Source organism: Hibiscus syriacus, unplaced genomic scaffold (assembly GCF_006381635.1).
Source record: "Hibiscus syriacus cultivar Baekdansim isolate YM2019G1 unplaced genomic scaffold, ASM638163v2 tig00110163_pilon, whole genome shotgun sequence".
In the NCBI taxonomy this organism is placed as follows: Eukaryota; Viridiplantae; Streptophyta; class Magnoliopsida; order Malvales; family Malvaceae; genus Hibiscus; species Hibiscus syriacus.
Genome location: NW_024062610.1, coordinates 1,536,672 through 1,554,525, shown reverse-complemented (window position 1 = coordinate 1,554,525; position 17,854 = coordinate 1,536,672). Strand labels below are relative to the sequence as shown.

The window sequence follows — 17,854 nt, the reverse complement described above, 5'->3', positions numbered from 1 at the left end:
CTAAGTTCTGTTGGAAATAAACAAAAATAGAAAAAAAAATTAAGTGGGAATCACATAACTTCCAAATCACCAAAAATGTATGTCACGTCGTTTGTTATTTTTAGTTTATTGTTTGAGTTATAAAAAATAAAATAATATAAAAAGTTAATAAAAAGGAAATAATATCAAAATTAAATGATCAAATTAAATTTTTTAAGTGATTAAAATAAAAATATAATTTTAAATAATTATATAAAAGGTAAATTTTCTCTATTTGTGGTTATTTTGATCTCTTAGATAATAAGTACTTTCGTACTAACGCCATAAAATTGATAAATTCAACTAAAACATGTAAAAATAAATAATTATCTTAAAAGATGATTTTATGTTAGATTGCACAATAATATATTATAATAAATAATTAAAATTGTGATTATATTTTAATAATTATTTTTTTAAATATCGATATAAAAAACCACACATGTTTAATGAAAATAGAAGTACTATAATACATACAAGGCTTAATATAAAAATAAGTGATTAGATTATACCATAAATTGATTTTTGAAGCTTAAATTTTTTTTTTCCGTTAAAATAGGTGTGTATAACGTTTCTAACATTACATTTATAGGTATCTAGACTGTGACTGCCATTAAATTTTTTCGTTGTCTCATACATGTCACGCATATAAAATTTTCTACAAAATTTAAAAAATTAATATTATACTTTTTTATGAAAAACCTCAAAATTTATTTTCTCTACCGTCGATGAATCATCGTTGGTCCGTGACGGTCACCATTGACACTATAAGAATTGTCTCATCAGCGCGACCAAACTTCAATCCCTCATCTACTGTGAAACTAAGTCGATCGTCGTAAAAATTACCGCAAAGGGTTGTTAGAATTTTAAGGTTTCCTTTACTATTTTTTGGTGATTCAGACAGCTCCAACTATCCGTGCGTTACACACGATTGCTACAATTGAGTTCATCATCTTGCTCCGAACAAAACTCAACTGGTGGTAATCTTTCATCGTTGGAGGGGAGGATGAGAGGGAGAGAAGACGACACCGGGTTTGATTTTTAAAACAAATTAATTTTATTTAAAAAATACAAATTATAAATATATATAGCTAAAAGTATAATAAAAACATTAAATATCTATTTTTGAAAGCAATTAAGACATCAAAATTAACTTAAGATATAATTTAAACACTTGCTTCTATTTTACGAATATATATAACATATAAATGCCGACTGCCGGTGAAAAGGAGAGCTATCGGAGCTACTAGGGGTATAAACGAGCCAAGTCGAGCTCGAATATTGCTGAGGTCGACTCGACTCGAAAACTTTGAAATGAAGCTTGACTAGACCTGAAAAGTCGCGAGCTTAAAATTTTTAAGCTCGACTCGAACTTGAAATCCTGAACTGAAGATCGTGAGCATCTCGAAAAGGATCGAAATAAAAAAAAATTATTAAACTTAACTCAATTGAAGACTCAAACTCAAACTCGAACACGAATATTAAATACATGAAAATCTTACTGTATTTTTAAAAAATCAATATATAAATATTAATATTATTAATAATTTATTTTTAAAAAAAATATTAATATATTATATTTTCGAATTGTTAACAAACTTTTCGAATCAAATATAAAAGTAACTCGTTTTTGCTCGTTATGAACTCGAGTTGAGCTTGAACTCGAGTTGAATTCATTCAATCTGAATACTTATAAAACCTTGATGAATTCGATCTCCAAAAACTCGCTATTTGTATCATCCCATCTACTACTACCCTAGGAGCTACGAAAGCGAGGTTCTAAAGCAAGCATTGTTAATGACTGATCTATGTAGGGCGGTACGGGCTATATATGGGTGTATGGGCAAGGCTGCAACAAAACGTCGTGGCATTGGCTGAGTGGTCTATGCATATGTCGCCTAAGGTCAGTTACACTGACAACTGACAAGAGTATCTCTTTATACGATGTTGTCTGTTGTTACCATATAGCACATGACAGAACACAGGCTGGTTATAAGCAATGCCTTTTTCTGTATTTTATGGATTGAAAAGTAAATTGCAAACTCCCTTTTTTTCCGACGAGAGAGCAATCTATTTTCATAATGTCCAGGCCCATACAGTCTCATATACCAACCCATCTTCTGTTCTGTCTGAGCATTTGTGCTGCTATTTAGCCTAATATCTTACGTCCACTTGGTCCCTTAAAATTCCCCGGGCCTATTAGGCTTGTCCCAGTTCAACATACTTAAATTTGAATCAAGTCATAGAAGTGGAGTACCCAACATGATTTTAGTTTATACAACATGAAACCAACGAGACCAAAACTTCAATGTCCCTCTCACTGCTCCCCGGAGAACATAACATTCTAAGGAGGGAGAGTCTCAGTACACTCACTGAAGTTAACCGACTGTACGGCAGTGAACTAAATGGTAGGAAACCGAGGGAAAATGTTTGTATCGTTAATATGATGAGATTCTACAAATAGTAATTAAGGTGCAGGCAGTTGGGAGAGTTGGAGATTCAACATAGCGATTCCCCTTATTAATTATGCTTCAGCGTTTGCAGTCTGTGCCTTCTGAGACTCTGGCTTGTTAGTGCAAACATGAGAAAAAGATGAAGGATTTAAAGGCCAATTCCATTATATGGAGTTTGGTGTTTTGAAAGAGAGGGAAGAGAATATTAGGGGGATGGGTTAAGGGTTGTTATTAAATGCTCTGGTCCTCGATGTGGCTTTGGTAGTACAGGGTTTTTAATGCACCCACTGCAACACTCTTGTTTTATGTCCTTAAATTAGATCCAACAAATTCCACTTCCTTCTCACACTTCTCTTACTTCTTCTTCTCCTTTGAAATCACTGCTAGCTAGCTACTTCTTTCAGATAAAACAAATTCATCATCTGTTTCGTTTTAACCTAAATGAACTGCATGCTATTCTCCAATATGGTTGAAATAGTAACTGCGATGTTGGCTCGGTTCACTCAGACAAAACAGCTTCAAAAAGAGTTTTTACGTGTAATTTCACGTAGCTTGTTGTGCTTTGATTGAGCCGTGCCAATATCCGAGTGCTTTTTCATCTCTTCTTCTGATTTACAACATCCATTTGGCCAGCAACCGATTGTAAGGTACACTATTCTCCCCTACGATCTTCTTCTGCATTACCCTTTCTTTTTATCTTCATTTTTTCCGACATTCTTCTTTCGTACTATAAAACCAAAGAACAGGCTCAGCTAACCTTTTAAGCATAAATTAATGAACTTTTTCATTTTTCTAAAGAGTGAGCCCATTGATGGACTTTCTATAATATAACCTTTTTATATAGCTCGAGTTAATTAGTAATTATATGTATTGGACGTCAAATATGTTTTGTTATACGTATTACGTACCTTCAGAGCTAGCATACAGCAAACTATGAAGGTGATGGAATTACGATCCAATCTGGTTTCCCTGTATCCAAATCATCGTCCCTTGATCGACTGAAGAAAGACTCGGCGGTCATGGTAGACTCAATGATGAGTTCATCTGTCATTAAACCACTGTATCCAAATGCAAGTAAGTAACTGATGCCACATAACGTCCAACTAGATTATTATCTTGGTTATTAATGTTTCCCGGGTTTACACTGATTGTATATTTTAATAGGCATGATTCTTTTACATTTAGTGCATGTATAACTTTTTGTTTTGTTTAACAATGAACAAAAATACAAGTTCAGCACTAATGCTCTCCTCTTTAATAACCAATGCTTCAACGTCTGGTGGGGTATCAAAAGCCTTTTTTTTTTTTGTTACAATGGAATCACTGCAAGAGCAGTGTAAAGACTATCGTTTAGTTCGACTTATCTAAGAATAACAGCCACCTGCACTCATCCGAAGGTTGGGGCAGCAGTTGCTTGCAGATCCTTCCTATCATTTCGCGCTGCATGAGCAAGAACATCCGCGAGCTTATTAGCTTCGCGGTCAACGTACTGAATATTAACACTCCAGTGTAGTTGGAGAAATCTGCGAACTCTTCAGATGATAGTGGCCTTGTGTAACAGTGGGTTCTTACTGACAGCATCCACGACTTCTTTGCCGTCGATTCCACTTTTGAGCACCCTTATTCTCCGCTCCCAAGCTATGGAGAGTCCATTCAAAAGGGCCTAGAATTCAGCATGGAGAACCGATCATCTAACAATATGGCAGTGGAAACCGCCAATCCATTGACCAGCGTAATCTCTACTGACACCACCAGACGCTGTGACGCAGCGTCCATGGTACGCGGATTTATTGCCCCATCTGTGTTAAGCCTCACCGCATCGTTCCTTGGAGGCCTTCATCGTCTCAAAAGCCTTTCTTCGCCAATAGACTTTGGGGGACTCATCTTGGTCAAAGTGTCCGCAACAACATTTTACTCTCTTTTGATCAACCGGATTCGTATCTCCCAATAGTCCAATGCATGTATAAATTTTATTAACATCTAAAGCATTACTACAGTTTTTAATATTTTCATCGAATATTTACAGCCAATAAATAATATAAATTAGCACATTTCATCGACTAATTAAGATTTGAAAATAAAGTGTCCAACAATTGTGTTTTTTAGATATAATATATAATTTCCTAGAAATTTAAGGATAAAGAAAATATATAGAGAGGAAAGAGGTGCAGAGTTTGAATGAGTCAACGGAGTGAGCTGAGTTGAGGATAGTTAATGCGAGAAGCAGGAGCGTTGGCAAATCTTTAATAAGAAAATAAATTATATAGGTGGGCATTTATTTACAGCTACAAAACAGCCTTTATGGACATAAAGGTATAATATAGTTTTATTTCTCGTGTTTGGTTTCGCTGCGTCTTTCAAATATTTTCATCCGCAGTAAAAGAAAATTACTCAGGTAAACCTTTTATCTCTGAGCCACCTTACCCTTTTTTTTGAAATATTTTATCTTAAATATATTTTTTATAAATTCTAAATTTAATCTTAAGAAAGAGAAAAACTGAATTTTAAAATAAAAAAATAAAAAAAATTCTAGTGAGTTAAAAATCTAACCTAAAAAAATAAACACGAATATTTTAACCAACCAAATAACTTTTCCTTAAATATTAAAATACAAACATCACTTTCATTCTCATGGGTGCTTTATATTTAGGTTTGAGGTCATCAAATATTTTTAAAAGTAAATCAATTATACTGATTAAATAAATTGAGTAAATCCAAAATCAATAAAGTTTTATTTTTTAAAACAATAATTAATTAAAATTTCAGACTTTTAAAAATAATTCAAATTCATACATCACATCATATTTTCACATTAAATGCAACATCAATAAAATTGACTATTATATCAGTAAGGAAAAAGTAAAAAATGTTGATCAAATAGTCTCTTTAGTTTGTTTTATCATTTCATGTATCTAAATAAAATAAAATAAAATAAAACTTAATTAATTTGTAAGTAATCTGAGAACACTTTAAACCCTTGAACCTTATAACATTTTCATTCCATCCTTTACAACTCCAAGAAAATATTATTAAAAATTAAAGTTTTTTTAAATAAATTAAGAATAAAGCAGGACAGAGTTAATATCCCTGGCGTTACTTTTAGTTTGGTAGTCAGACAAAGATTCCCTCGTTCATTCATTACTAGGGTGTAAACGAACCGAGTCGAATTTAAGTATTTTCGAGCTCGACTCGAACTCGAAAACTTTAAATATAAGCTCGACTCGACTCGAAAACTCGCGAGCCTAAAATTTTCAAGCTCGACTCGAACTCGAAAAATAATATTAAAACTTTAACTCAAAAAGGCTCGAATTCAAAAAAAAAAAATCAAAAACTCGAGATTCAAACTCGATTCAAGCTCGATTCGAACTCGATTCAAGTTCGATTCGAACTCGATTCGAACTCAATTCGAGCTCGATTCAAGCTTGATTCATCACCACACGGCTCCGTAAGTTAAACTAAAGAGTTTGGGCTTTAATTTATAGGGTTTAGGGTTTAGGGTTTAGGGTTTAGGTTTTAATTCAAGCTCGTAATGTCGATCAAATTTTAAGAAATAAAATATTATATGAAATGTATTTCAAGTATATTTTTTAAAATATTAATAATTTTTTAACAAAAGGAAATGTTCTTCTCCATAAAGGTTTTGAGTTTAAATAAATGTATCTGTAGGATGTGTGAGCATTGTTAATTGATTAAAAAAAATTAAACATATATTACTTTATAACTATCCCAAATTCTACTTTCATTCTAAAACGCTTTAATTGTTTATAATTATATATATCATAATCCTATCATGTATTTACCTTAACTATTCATATGATTCAAACTCGTCAATTTTCATTAAAAAATTGGCGATTGTATGATATTGATGTTAACTTATCGACTATGGTATGATAAAATATGATCCCATCGTTTTAGTTGTATTTGTACATCAAAATCTCCGTTTATATTATGTCGTCGAGTTAGTTCTTGAAATATTATGTTGGTGAGCCAGTGCTTGAAAGCAACGACGGTGTTGATAGTCATCATTAAGATATGATAAAATCATGTCTCAATCAATAAGTTGTGTATATTTATTTTGTATGTTGATATGTTTATGTATAAATATGCGAATGATTTATTTAGGAGACACATAACATCATTTTGTATAATTTGTATGTTACATTCATGTGCATAACTTAACCCCTATCACATAATCGGATTTAGGGTTTAGGATTCATGGTTTAAGGTTTAGAATTTAGGATTTATGATTTAGGGTTTAAGATTCAAGGTTTAGGATTTAGGCGTTAGGATTCATTATAAATATTTTAATTAATCGACTTGGTATCGATTTAAGAGGTAAGTACAATATAGTATATTGATATTAAATGCATTACAATATGAATTAGTTGTATTATAGAATTTTTAATATATTTTTAAAATTTTATAATTATCAATAATGTATTTTAATATATTTTTAATAATGTAATTTTAAAAAATCTAAAATTATAATATAACATTTTTAATATATGGTTAAGAACTCGAGCAGAGCTCGAGTTCGAGCTCGAGCTCGAGTCCGAGTCGAGTCCATTTGATCCGAGTATTTATCAAGACTTGATCGAATCGATCTTGAGTAACTCACGATCTACCTCGTCTCATTTACAACCCTATTCATTACTGCCGACGGTCTTCCTATTTTGGTCCACGGTACTGTTCTCATCAATTCTGAATTCATGCGATAGACAATAGTTGCATACTTTCCCCGGCACTTGGTCCAAGATATCCCCGGATTAAATAACGGGATCCAATTGTTTATTTATCCCTTTGTTACTCCGTGGATAACTATCTAACCCGAAACCGACGAGTTTTAATCCGATCAGTCTGATAGAGTTAATTTTTTTTAAAATTTATATTCGGGTCAGATCATGTCAATTTTTTTATCACACGATATCAAGTCGGGTATGATTCGAGTGGAAGTGAAAAAATTCCGACCCAACCCAACTAGGTGATAATAATGTAATTTCCTTAAAAATATTATTATTTTAATTAAATCTTTATTTTATATTGAGTAAGGTCGGGTTGTATCGGATTTATACTCTAAAAATCAAGTCGGGCTGAAATCAAGTGAATATATATATTTTTTGAATTGGGTGGAAGATATAAAATTTTCGAATCGATTCATATTCAAGTGAATGATATATATTTTTGAATCGAATAGAATTAATTACAAATACAACCCTAACCCAACCCGTTGCTATCGCTAGTTACTCTACATTGACCTGACACACTCCCTCTCATGTCAAAGCGCAGATTCCTTTTATTGTATCGTAAATTTGTCTAAATTTCAATATTAAAATAAATATATTAATATAAATAAATAGATATAGGTTCAAATATTTGGAAAGTTTAGTGAAAAAAACTATAATATTATATAAAATATAATAAATAATATTATTTATTATAAAATATTATTTTTAAGAATGTAAAATAATTAATATCATTTTTGTCAATATAATAATTATTAAACCATTTTTTAAAACAAATTTATTAATATTTTATTTTTATTAAATAATAATAGTTTTTTTCAAAAAGTATTAAATAATAATATTACAATATTAAATAACATTTGCATTTAATTTATGTATCAAATAAATAAATCTAAAAGCTTTGAGAAAGGCCCAGACAGCTATGTTATCCATTCTGGGTTTGAATCTAAACCCAAGTATTGTTAGTTGTGTCTGTCTTTCCTTTGAATTCTCAAGCTCTGAAAGTAGGCAAAATAGGCCTAATAGGCCAGTTGAGTAATAAAATTGGTTAATTAAGTAATCTCTAAAATTAATTATGAATTTACGACAAATATAACAATAAACTCGTCACACTCACATTACAAATTTATTTAAATAACAATTTTTATTCAAACTCATTTCATTAAAATAATATATTTTAAAAAGATAATTATATTAAAATTTATCACGTTAAAATGATAAATTTCAAATTAAAATTTATCACGTTAAAATGATAAATTTCAAAAAATATTTTATTAAAACTCGATATACTCATATGACAAATTTGAAAATAGAATAACAAATGATGTAGCTCCCAAAATAAAATATTTTATGCCTTATCAGGTCAATTTGAGCATTGGGCTCAAAGTAGGCAAAAAAAGATGTTTTTCAATTACGTCTAAAATATAAGGTAAAATACCTTAAGTGGTCACTGAATATGTTAACATTGTATGTTTGGAAACTATAATTTAAAAAGTTATAAAATAATTATTAAGTTTATCAAATTATTATAAAAAATCACAGAATGTTATGAAATAGTGATAAATTTTGATAATTTTATAATATTTTGATAAGTTTTGATGATTATCTTGTACTAGTTTGATAATATTTAATGATCATTTTATAATTTTATAATTTACAGTGGATAAAACGATCATTTAAGTGTAGCTTAATGATAATCTGTGTACTTCACCCTAAAACAAATGAATGGGGTTTAAAGGCGTCACGTGTCCTAGGCAACTGGTTAAGAGGCCCTGAATTTACGTCCGGATCCTGCAAAGAAGACCTGAAAGCTGAGAAGCCATTTTTCTTCGAAGCTTCCTCCATCGGCATCGACGCCTGAGCAGACATAACGCGACGCCCATGGAAACACTCACCTTTATGACTATCATCTCTTCATCCTCCTCTTCCTTCTCCATCTTCTCGCCTAAGCCAAAACTTTCTCCGCCTAAAATCATACGCTTTCCCGCCCCTTCCAAAAGTATTCTTTTTTTTAACCTTTTTATTTCAATCCGTTTCCCCCTTTCGTTGGCTATAATTAACACTATTTTTGTCTTCTTTTTATGTTTTTTTTATCAGATAACAGTAATGATTCCGATCTCCTATCTGATCCTAACAACACAAGCATCGTTCCTTTCCTTGGCAATCAAACTCTGTCCCAGGTAAAACAAATGAAGTTGATATATTTTTCTTCTTCTTTTAACTGTTTTTTTCCCCCAAAAAAAATAAAGTGAACCGGGTTTTGTTGTGTGAGTAATTTGGGGAATTAAATCTAGGATGCAGCCATGGGGTTGGTTCTGAGCAACGCGTCTGTAAGAGGTTGGACTACTGGATCGGGTATGGAGGGTCCGTCTATACCCGCCGGAGCCGAGGACCAATCCAGTACGGAGAAAGTCTCTACCTTTCCATGGTCTCTCTTCACCAAGTCGCCACGTAGACGGATGCGGGTGGCCTTCACTTGCAATGTTTGCGGTCAACGAACCACTCGTGCCATCAATCCCCACGCTTACACCGATGGCACCGTATTCGTTCAGGCAAGTTTTTCTAAACTAATAATATTGGATTTGCATATGAAGATGGAATTTTGATTTTTTTTCTCTCCGGGAATTTGCTTTTATTTTGATTGTGGAATGGTTCTGTGATGGTGGTGGATTGCAGTGCTGTGGATGCAATGTTTTCCACAAGCTGGTCGATAATCTGAATTTGTTTCATGAGATGAAATGCTATGTCAACCCCAGTTTCAACTATAAGGGAGACCCGGAATGGGATGTCGGATTCAAATTATTCAATGAGGAAGATGATGATGGTAGTGGCAATATGTTTCCTTTATGAAGTGGTGGGTTGATGGCACATAAACTGTACATTTATTTGCTCATTCTGGAAAACTGATTTGAATCATGCTTGTGAATAGCTTTGTGTAATTGATAACTTATAGCCTTCTTGTCAGCTAAACATTGTATTTATAAATAAAAAAATCAAAACAATGCTTAGCATGATAGCAATGGCATTTGTTGTTCAGCTCAGTATTGTTTTGTTGGTGGGATATTGCTGCATGCACTTTTTAAGCCTTAACTTGAATTTTTTATTTGATTGTGTTATAATTTTCAATTTTACATTTGCTTCGTTAAGTGGTGTTTTCGACTCTGTACTGATATAGTTATGACCCCATTGAATTTTTTAGGCACAACTTATCTATAGAAATATTATTGTTAGTTTTGGCAAAAGTAATGCCACTTGGAATTTTTATGCATGTTCTAAGGGTATTACTATTGCACCTCAAAATCAGGGTTGACTAAGTAGTAATGATGATGAGGTGATAATGCCCTTACTGGGACTAGTATCGACATATGGTTGAGTTAGGTAGAAGATATATCATCTTGTTGGGGAGCTAGGGCCTTTGATATGCGTTGCCTTCTTTATAGCTAAATTATAACGAACTCTGCAGATGGTTATAAGAATGCTGCAATCTTTAGGTATTTTATCATCATTGTCAAAAGCGATGGTGATATGTTAATGCCAACTACGTTAACCTCTGCTTAAGACTATTAGATTTGGGATTTGAGCTGGGTGGCAATGGCATCTCTTTCCAGTTGTAATCGTTCCTCACCTGTGAAATCTCATCATCTTAAGAGTTAGCTGCATGGATCTCTTGCAAAGTATTATCTACTCCAACATACTCATGTTTGTAGAATGATGAAGTCCATTGTACCTGCTGCACTAAAGAGATTTTGTCTACAAAGTTGTCAAGTTAGATCGAGGACATTTTGAAGACAGTACTGGAAATGTTTTAAGGGACAATGAAATCTTGACTTTGTATGACTGGAGATGTAACCAACTCTCTAGAAATGGAATTCGGAAGGGTGTTGTCAAGAATCCTGTTCCTTAGAAATGGAGTTAGAAGGTGATAATTTGGATTGGTGGAGGAAATTCAGTGTTTCAGCTTGTAATATTGATATTTCAACGCTGCTGTACACACATTCGAAGATATAGAAGTCATTGGATTTTCAATGGATGGTATGTGTATTTTTGCGGTGGCTTAATATTGTCAGAGTGGTCCTTCTGTGGCTTCAAATGAAATATCTTGTTGTTGTGCAATGTGCACCACATTTGGTATAGGTAGTGGCAAAAATATCAGCTCCTTGGTTTGGCTCATTGCCGCTTGTTTCTCAACCGGTAAGGATTAAGGCTCGCTCGTGTATCAGCCGTTGAGGATTAAGTTCCTGGTTATAATTGCTTCTGATGTTCAAAATGCAGCTTTTTACCGCAAGTGATATTAATATTAAGATATGATTTTTTTCCATATGTATTTTTAGTGAATTTTGAAGGCAATGGTTCTGGTCCGATGATTTTGTTCGACTCTCGACTGCTTCTTATGATGCTCTTTTTACTATGATCAATTAGGCTCATTTTCAATTCTAAAATTAAAATCAACTTAATTTTCACGTTCAAAATAGATATGTTAAAATTTTCATGACAAAATGTTGTTAAACACTTGAAGTATGAGGAGCGAGAGTTACAAAATATGTTTGTATGCGACAACACTCCATCGTTCTATAAATTGGGCGTAATTAACCTCTATCCAATCCAACTCTTCTCCACCTCACATCTAAGGGCTAATGCCACGTAGGGGATAACATCCGAGCCAGCCAATCATATCAATCCTCGGTAGATGCCGTCCTGATAATCATGAATTCCTCATCAATTTAGAACCACATATCAAACCTCATCTTATTAAAAGCCAACCTCTTTCTCACTTCACTGCTGCGATTCAGAACTGAGAACACATACCAACTGAACAAGCCTTATCCCAATGGCAGCCGTCACCTCTGCAGCTCTCACCATCCCATCCTTCACTGGCCTCAAGGCCGGTTCAGCCTTTGCTAAAGTAAGCTCTGCAGCCAAGGTTTCAGCCTCTCCGGTCCCAAGGGTGGGCATCAAGGCCTCACTTAAGGACGTGGGTTTGGCTGTGGCTGCAACCGCTGCAAGCGCAATCCTTGCCAGTAATGCTTTGGCCGTTGAAGTTTTGCTGGGTGGTGATGATGGGTCTTTGGCTTTCGTCCCCAGCAATATCAGCGTGAGCGCTGGGGAGAAGATTGTGTTCAAGAACAATGCTGGGTTCCCACACAATGTGGTGTTCGACGAGGACGAAATCCCAAGCGGGGTCGATGCATCCAAAATCTCCATGTCCGAGGAAGACCTACTCAATGGCCCTGGAGAGACTTATGCTGTTACCTTGACCGAGAAAGGAAGCTACAGTTTCTACTGCTCTCCTCACCAGGGTGCTGGTATGGTTGGAAAAGTGACCGTTAACTAAGTTACAGCTTTGTGCTTTGTGCGTGTATCATCTCACACATCTCTTGTACTTTTTGAGCTTTAGAGTGCTGGGGATGGATGGGATCTTCCTGAATTTCTATGTTTATATCTCCCCTTTACTTCAAATATGTATTTATATTTGCTTGTAATAGGATTTCTGTTCTGCTTTACCATCCAAGTCCAACCGTTAAAGCGATTAAATTCTGGTTTTCTTTTGGAAACTCTTCCTCTAGCCATTAATTAAAACCGAGTATACTACAAGGTTGAAGGCATATACCCTAATCGAATGATATAAACCGTAAGAAGCCAATCTAAAAAAACATAATCGAGGCACTCATAGGAGAAGGTAACATCATTAATCATTTAGTTCAGTGTGCCGCTTGCAGAGGCAACTGAAAAAAGACTCCTTTTCTGGCTTCTACAGCAGCACCCCCGATCGTTCACGCTCTAAGCTCTATATCTTAATATATAAACCTCAAGTCGAATAGCTTTTTATAGCTTACAAAGCTACAAGGGACCATTTCAACTTGACTAGTTCTACTTCAACATTTCTAGTAGTTAGTAGTACATATATGCGGTACAGTTGAAAGATTTCTACATGCAATGTTAAGTCCAGTGCGGAATGGTTCTGGGTTGTTAACTGATCCTTGCTAGGCTGTTTTTTAGTTGCCATTTCCAAGGAATGGCCATTCTCTTAAGACTCTGGACAAACGCTATCACCTGATTAAGAAAAAGAAAACATCTTAGTAACTGTACCATTACTAAGTAGTTGCAGACTAAACGCACTTTAGGGCTGCATTTTATAAGTTCAAATTGAGGGAACATGTATGTCTCATGTTCATACCGAGGCAAACCGGACGCACATGATACCGAAACCAGGGAAATAAAACCATATGATCAACAAAAATATGTCAAATATCAATGAAACATGTAGCTTACTTGTGCACAGTTAGAAAAAAGCCGTATTGACGGCCATCTTTCTTCTCGGAGAGCAGGAGCTAGTGCGGGCAAGAGTAAGCATATCTTCTATGCAAGGCATGATTTAAAACATCCTGCATTTTCTTGCTTGACTGCTCATCCTGATTCACAATGCCATTGAAATTTTCTTTTGAGATAATTGGAATAGAAAGATTATCATTTGTGATGGAGTCCGGGAGGAAAAACCTCATGTAAAATGCTGCTGCTGCTATGCAATTTTGCATCATCATAGATCCAACTTTTATGAATTACCCAAATTTTGCTTTTCCCCAGAAGTGAGGACATACATTACAATCGGGAATCTAACAATGTATAATGCTGGAGACTACTAAAAAAGATCATGAACCATGTTGTAGATCCCGACATTCTAGTATTCTACCGATTGTAAAGGGCAAATAAATCTTATATACTAAGTATAAATTTGATCAGATAGTTATTGTATTCCTTTATTCAATGATGAATTTCAACTTAATATGTTCCCTATTTTTTTCCCTCTCGAGATTAATACATTAATTTAAGTCCTTTAAGCCCCATAATTGAATGGAATAAGGAGTATATATTTTTGGTCATTCTAAAAATTAATATTTCTTTCTAAATCCTTTCGACATTAGTCGTTTTTACGGTTTTACATCCCAAAGCCTTTTTAACTTTATAACCACCAAAGTAAGAAATTATGGGATTGATAATTCTTTAAGACTAGACAGATTATTGATGGGTGGAGATTATATAGAGCAACAGCAACATATAAAGGAACATCAAGTGTACACACATATTTATGTTGGCATTTGAATTACCTAATGGAATTATGGTGAGAGTGATAGGTAGTGTGAGGAAAGCTTTCCTTCATACTTATCGGAGAGATTTCCAACGAGGGTACGTATCATCTTCTTCACAAAGGACCTAAGCCCATTGATCTGCATAAACCTTATGTTAATGGACCATATTACTGCTCTTGTTAACCCAAAACAAAAATAGCCTAAGGTAGGTACGTGGGGGGGGGGTCGATAAAACATGAATGCAATTAGTGATTGACAGGGTCAGGAAAGAGTAAGGCTTGTTTAAATCGTTAGAGACAACTTGCTAATGAGCATTCAAGTTTTCCAGGATAAAAAAGTAGAGCAGACAGGGTTAATATCACTCATGATTAAAACCATCTTCAACCGTTGGGAAACTATAGCATAGGGAAAGAACGTGAAACAAAGTGGCTCAAAAGCTTAAAGCAGGCAAAGAGGGGTATACCGGAATTACGAGATATTACTCTTGTAAACGTAAGCGGCAATTAGTGCATGCCGATTTCTTTGCTGTAACTAATAATCACGGACGGCCAAGCAGCAGGCTTTGAACGCGGTTGTGACAGATAGATCAACCAACTCAAAGGAGCTTCTGGCTCTAGCTCAGTAAAGATTTTGATTGCGCTCTTTCTTTTGGACAGGGAGTTGGCGATTTCATCAATGCCAATATTTTCAATTGCTTGAATATCATTCAGGCAACAATTAAAAGGATCAATGAAAATGATTCATCGCTTCAGAATTACTCGATTACGCATTTATCTTTTTCATATTTAGTGAACATGAGTGATACTGTTGTTGAAAACATAGGCATTGATCCACTTAAATGCTCAAAGCCCTTGGTTATGTGCAATCATTGTGTCGTAAAGACACCGTCATCAAAGGGTAGGAGACTTGAAGCCTTATTTGGAATGTTGATCATCTCACACATGTGGTTATATAAGCCACTTGCCACCTGCTTGGAAGCAATTTTTTTTGTTACAAATAAAGTCACTGTGTTAACAGTGAGGACGTCTTCTTCTCAAGTTGTCCATAACAGAAGCCATAATATGCCGGACATCAAGGGGAGGCTGTTCGAGAAAAGAAGCCCCTGGTTACTATTCCTTCCGATATCCTTTTTGTCTGGAAGCCTGTTTGTTTCCCAAGGTATATAATTTATCATGATGTGCCAATCCCGATTGAGAAAGCTATGGATTCGTCTGACAAGAGAAGACTCATGCACTAGAGTAGGGGAGTTAAGGCGGCGAACTGCTTCAGTGTTGTCCGTCTCCACCTTTAGTTGGCGGACACCGCAGTCCCAGGCCACCTGCAGCCCGTCCAGGAGCTTCCAGAGTTCAGCTTGGAGCACTGAGCAATGACCAACCAATCCTCCTGGCAGAGCCCCTGATCCAAAGACCGTTCTCATCACGTATAGTATCACCACTGGAACTTTGTTAACGGTTGGAAAAATGGTGAATTTAATTAATGGATTTAATATTTATATTAAATTTAGTCCTTTTAACTATTATAAATTAAAAGATAATTTTTAATTTGAATATTAGTAGGATAATTAATCTTTTAATAAATCAATTTAAAAAGGTATTTTGTAATACCCAAAAATATCAACAAGGAACAAAATGCATATTTTAAAAATTTGGTGGCTAAAGTATTAATTTAGAAAAAGTTAAGAGATGTCATTTTTTAAAAATTATATATTTTGGTCTCATAAATGAATAGTTTACCTTAAAAGAAGGATTTTCGTGTCTGTCGGATTTTTTTATCCGAAATTTGTAGAAAAAAACTATTAATCGGTAAAGTTCGGTAAAATAATCGGATAATCGAATTGAATTAAAAATTTACAAAAATTTGAAGAATGGTAGTTTGAGGTTAGAAATATTATTTTTTATAGTTTTGATCAATGGAATTTGATGAGGATAAGTGGAATTTACATGTTAAAGTGGAATAGTGAATTAAAATGATTAAATTGAGATTTTTTGAAAAAGTGTAAGGGAAAAGATGAAAATCAATGAAAAATGATTTTTATATTGATATGATGATGAAGGCATGGTGATGAGCATGACAAGTTGGTAAATATCAAGATTTATGAATGGTAAAATGGTAATTTAGTATTAAATGAATTTTAAATTCATTTTAATTAAGGGTAAAGTATAATAATGGTCACTGAACTTTTTTGAAGCTTGCATTCAGGTCCCCTAACTTTTAAAACTTATAATACAAATCCTCTAATATTTAGTCTGTTTGCAATATGGTCCTCAACTTAACCGGCCGTTTGACGCCGTTACACTGTAGTTAGTACGTTTCAAATATGGTCATTAAACTTTTCAAGCGCTTGGATTTAGGTCCCCCAACTTTTAAAACTTGCAACACAGTCCTCAATTTCATTCTAAACCTCAAATTCCTTTTCGATCTCGAATTTCCTTTTTCGCTTCTCTTTTCTCATTTCCATTATAACTTTTCAGTCGGAGATGCATGAGAAATTCTAATCTAACTTTGAATTCTGTGGAGGTGTTGACTTGAATAAGGGTCCATTGAGAGAAGACCCGACCAAGGGACTATCGGGACCGTCAATGATTCAAGGTGTAATGTTAGATACAAGTCATCTCAGGTGAAGCATAGATGTTCGATGAAATGCTTGTGATAAAAAAATGGGGTTAGAAATGTGGAGTTGACAAATACTACTAAGATGAACTAAGTATCATTGTTGAAAGTCACCAATAAAGCTAGAATTATTTTGTATAAATGGCATATAATAATTTCTTCATTTAATCCTTGTGGTTAAAGATTTTCCAACAGATGATCAAATATAATGAAATCCTAAACAGCGTCTTTACATCTCAGTTTCTTTCGCTCACATGCACTCTCGTTTGGTTTTTGTTCTTCAGTTTTCGCCATGTAAAATTGTAAACCCAAGCAGTGCTCTGTCTTTCAGCTGTTTTTGTTGAAATTTTTATGTTTCTGGAACTGCATGTCAAGGATATGGATATTCAGTGTTAGTTTTGAACCAAAACCATCTAATTTTCTTAATTTCTTTTTAATCAAAACTTTTAGTACTCCTTATGAAAGATATGCAATCCATCAGAATAGAAGTGAAAGAGGGTCCTAGGCTAAATTTTTCTTTAAATCAGGGAATTGAGTTGAGTACCGACATAGTGAAATCGCCAGGCTCAATCCGAGAGATTGCTGGTACTAGTTTACTGGGAATTGTATTGATCCGACCTGTGGTTTTCGGCGTCCTGTGAGCTCGTATTCTTTTTAATAAGTTCATGTTGATTATGTGATTGATATATCATGAACGAATTGGATTTTTTTACATGTTTTGGAAATTTTACAGTTGAATCTGTATTGAATTATAGATTTAGAAGACAATTTTGCATGCACACAACTCGAAAGGCATCATGACAGGGTAGTATATTTGGAGTAGCTACTTGATATGTTGCCCGGTCATTGCACATTTGCACCTTCATTTCTAGCATATATATATTTGTTGCAGTGTCCTCTATGTTTTACAATGTTTTTTATTACTGACATGCCATGAATTTACAAG

The 17,854-nt window shown here is 34.1% G+C and overlaps 2 protein-coding genes across 2 annotated transcripts; both read left to right on the top strand.

Annotated features, from left to right (window-relative positions):
* The first annotated feature begins 8,977 nt into the window (after positions 1 to 8,977).
* Positions 8,978 to 10,254, top strand: LOC120216711. The gene is made up of 4 exons (XM_039214061.1): positions 8,978 to 9,212; positions 9,311 to 9,393; positions 9,508 to 9,765; positions 9,890 to 10,254. Exons 1-4 carry the CDS (start codon positions 9,095 to 9,097, stop codon positions 10,061 to 10,063), a joined length of 633 nt encoding a protein of 210 aa, XP_039069992.1. The 5' UTR covers positions 8,978 to 9,094; the 3' UTR covers positions 10,064 to 10,254.
* A 1,746-nt stretch (positions 10,255 to 12,000) lies between these two features.
* Positions 12,001 to 12,638, top strand: LOC120216710 (plastocyanin B'/B''). The gene has a single exon (XM_039214060.1). It carries the CDS (start codon positions 12,042 to 12,044, stop codon positions 12,543 to 12,545), a length of 504 nt encoding a protein of 167 aa, XP_039069991.1. The 5' UTR covers positions 12,001 to 12,041; the 3' UTR covers positions 12,546 to 12,638.
* The last annotated feature ends 5,216 nt before the right edge of the window (positions 12,639 to 17,854 follow it).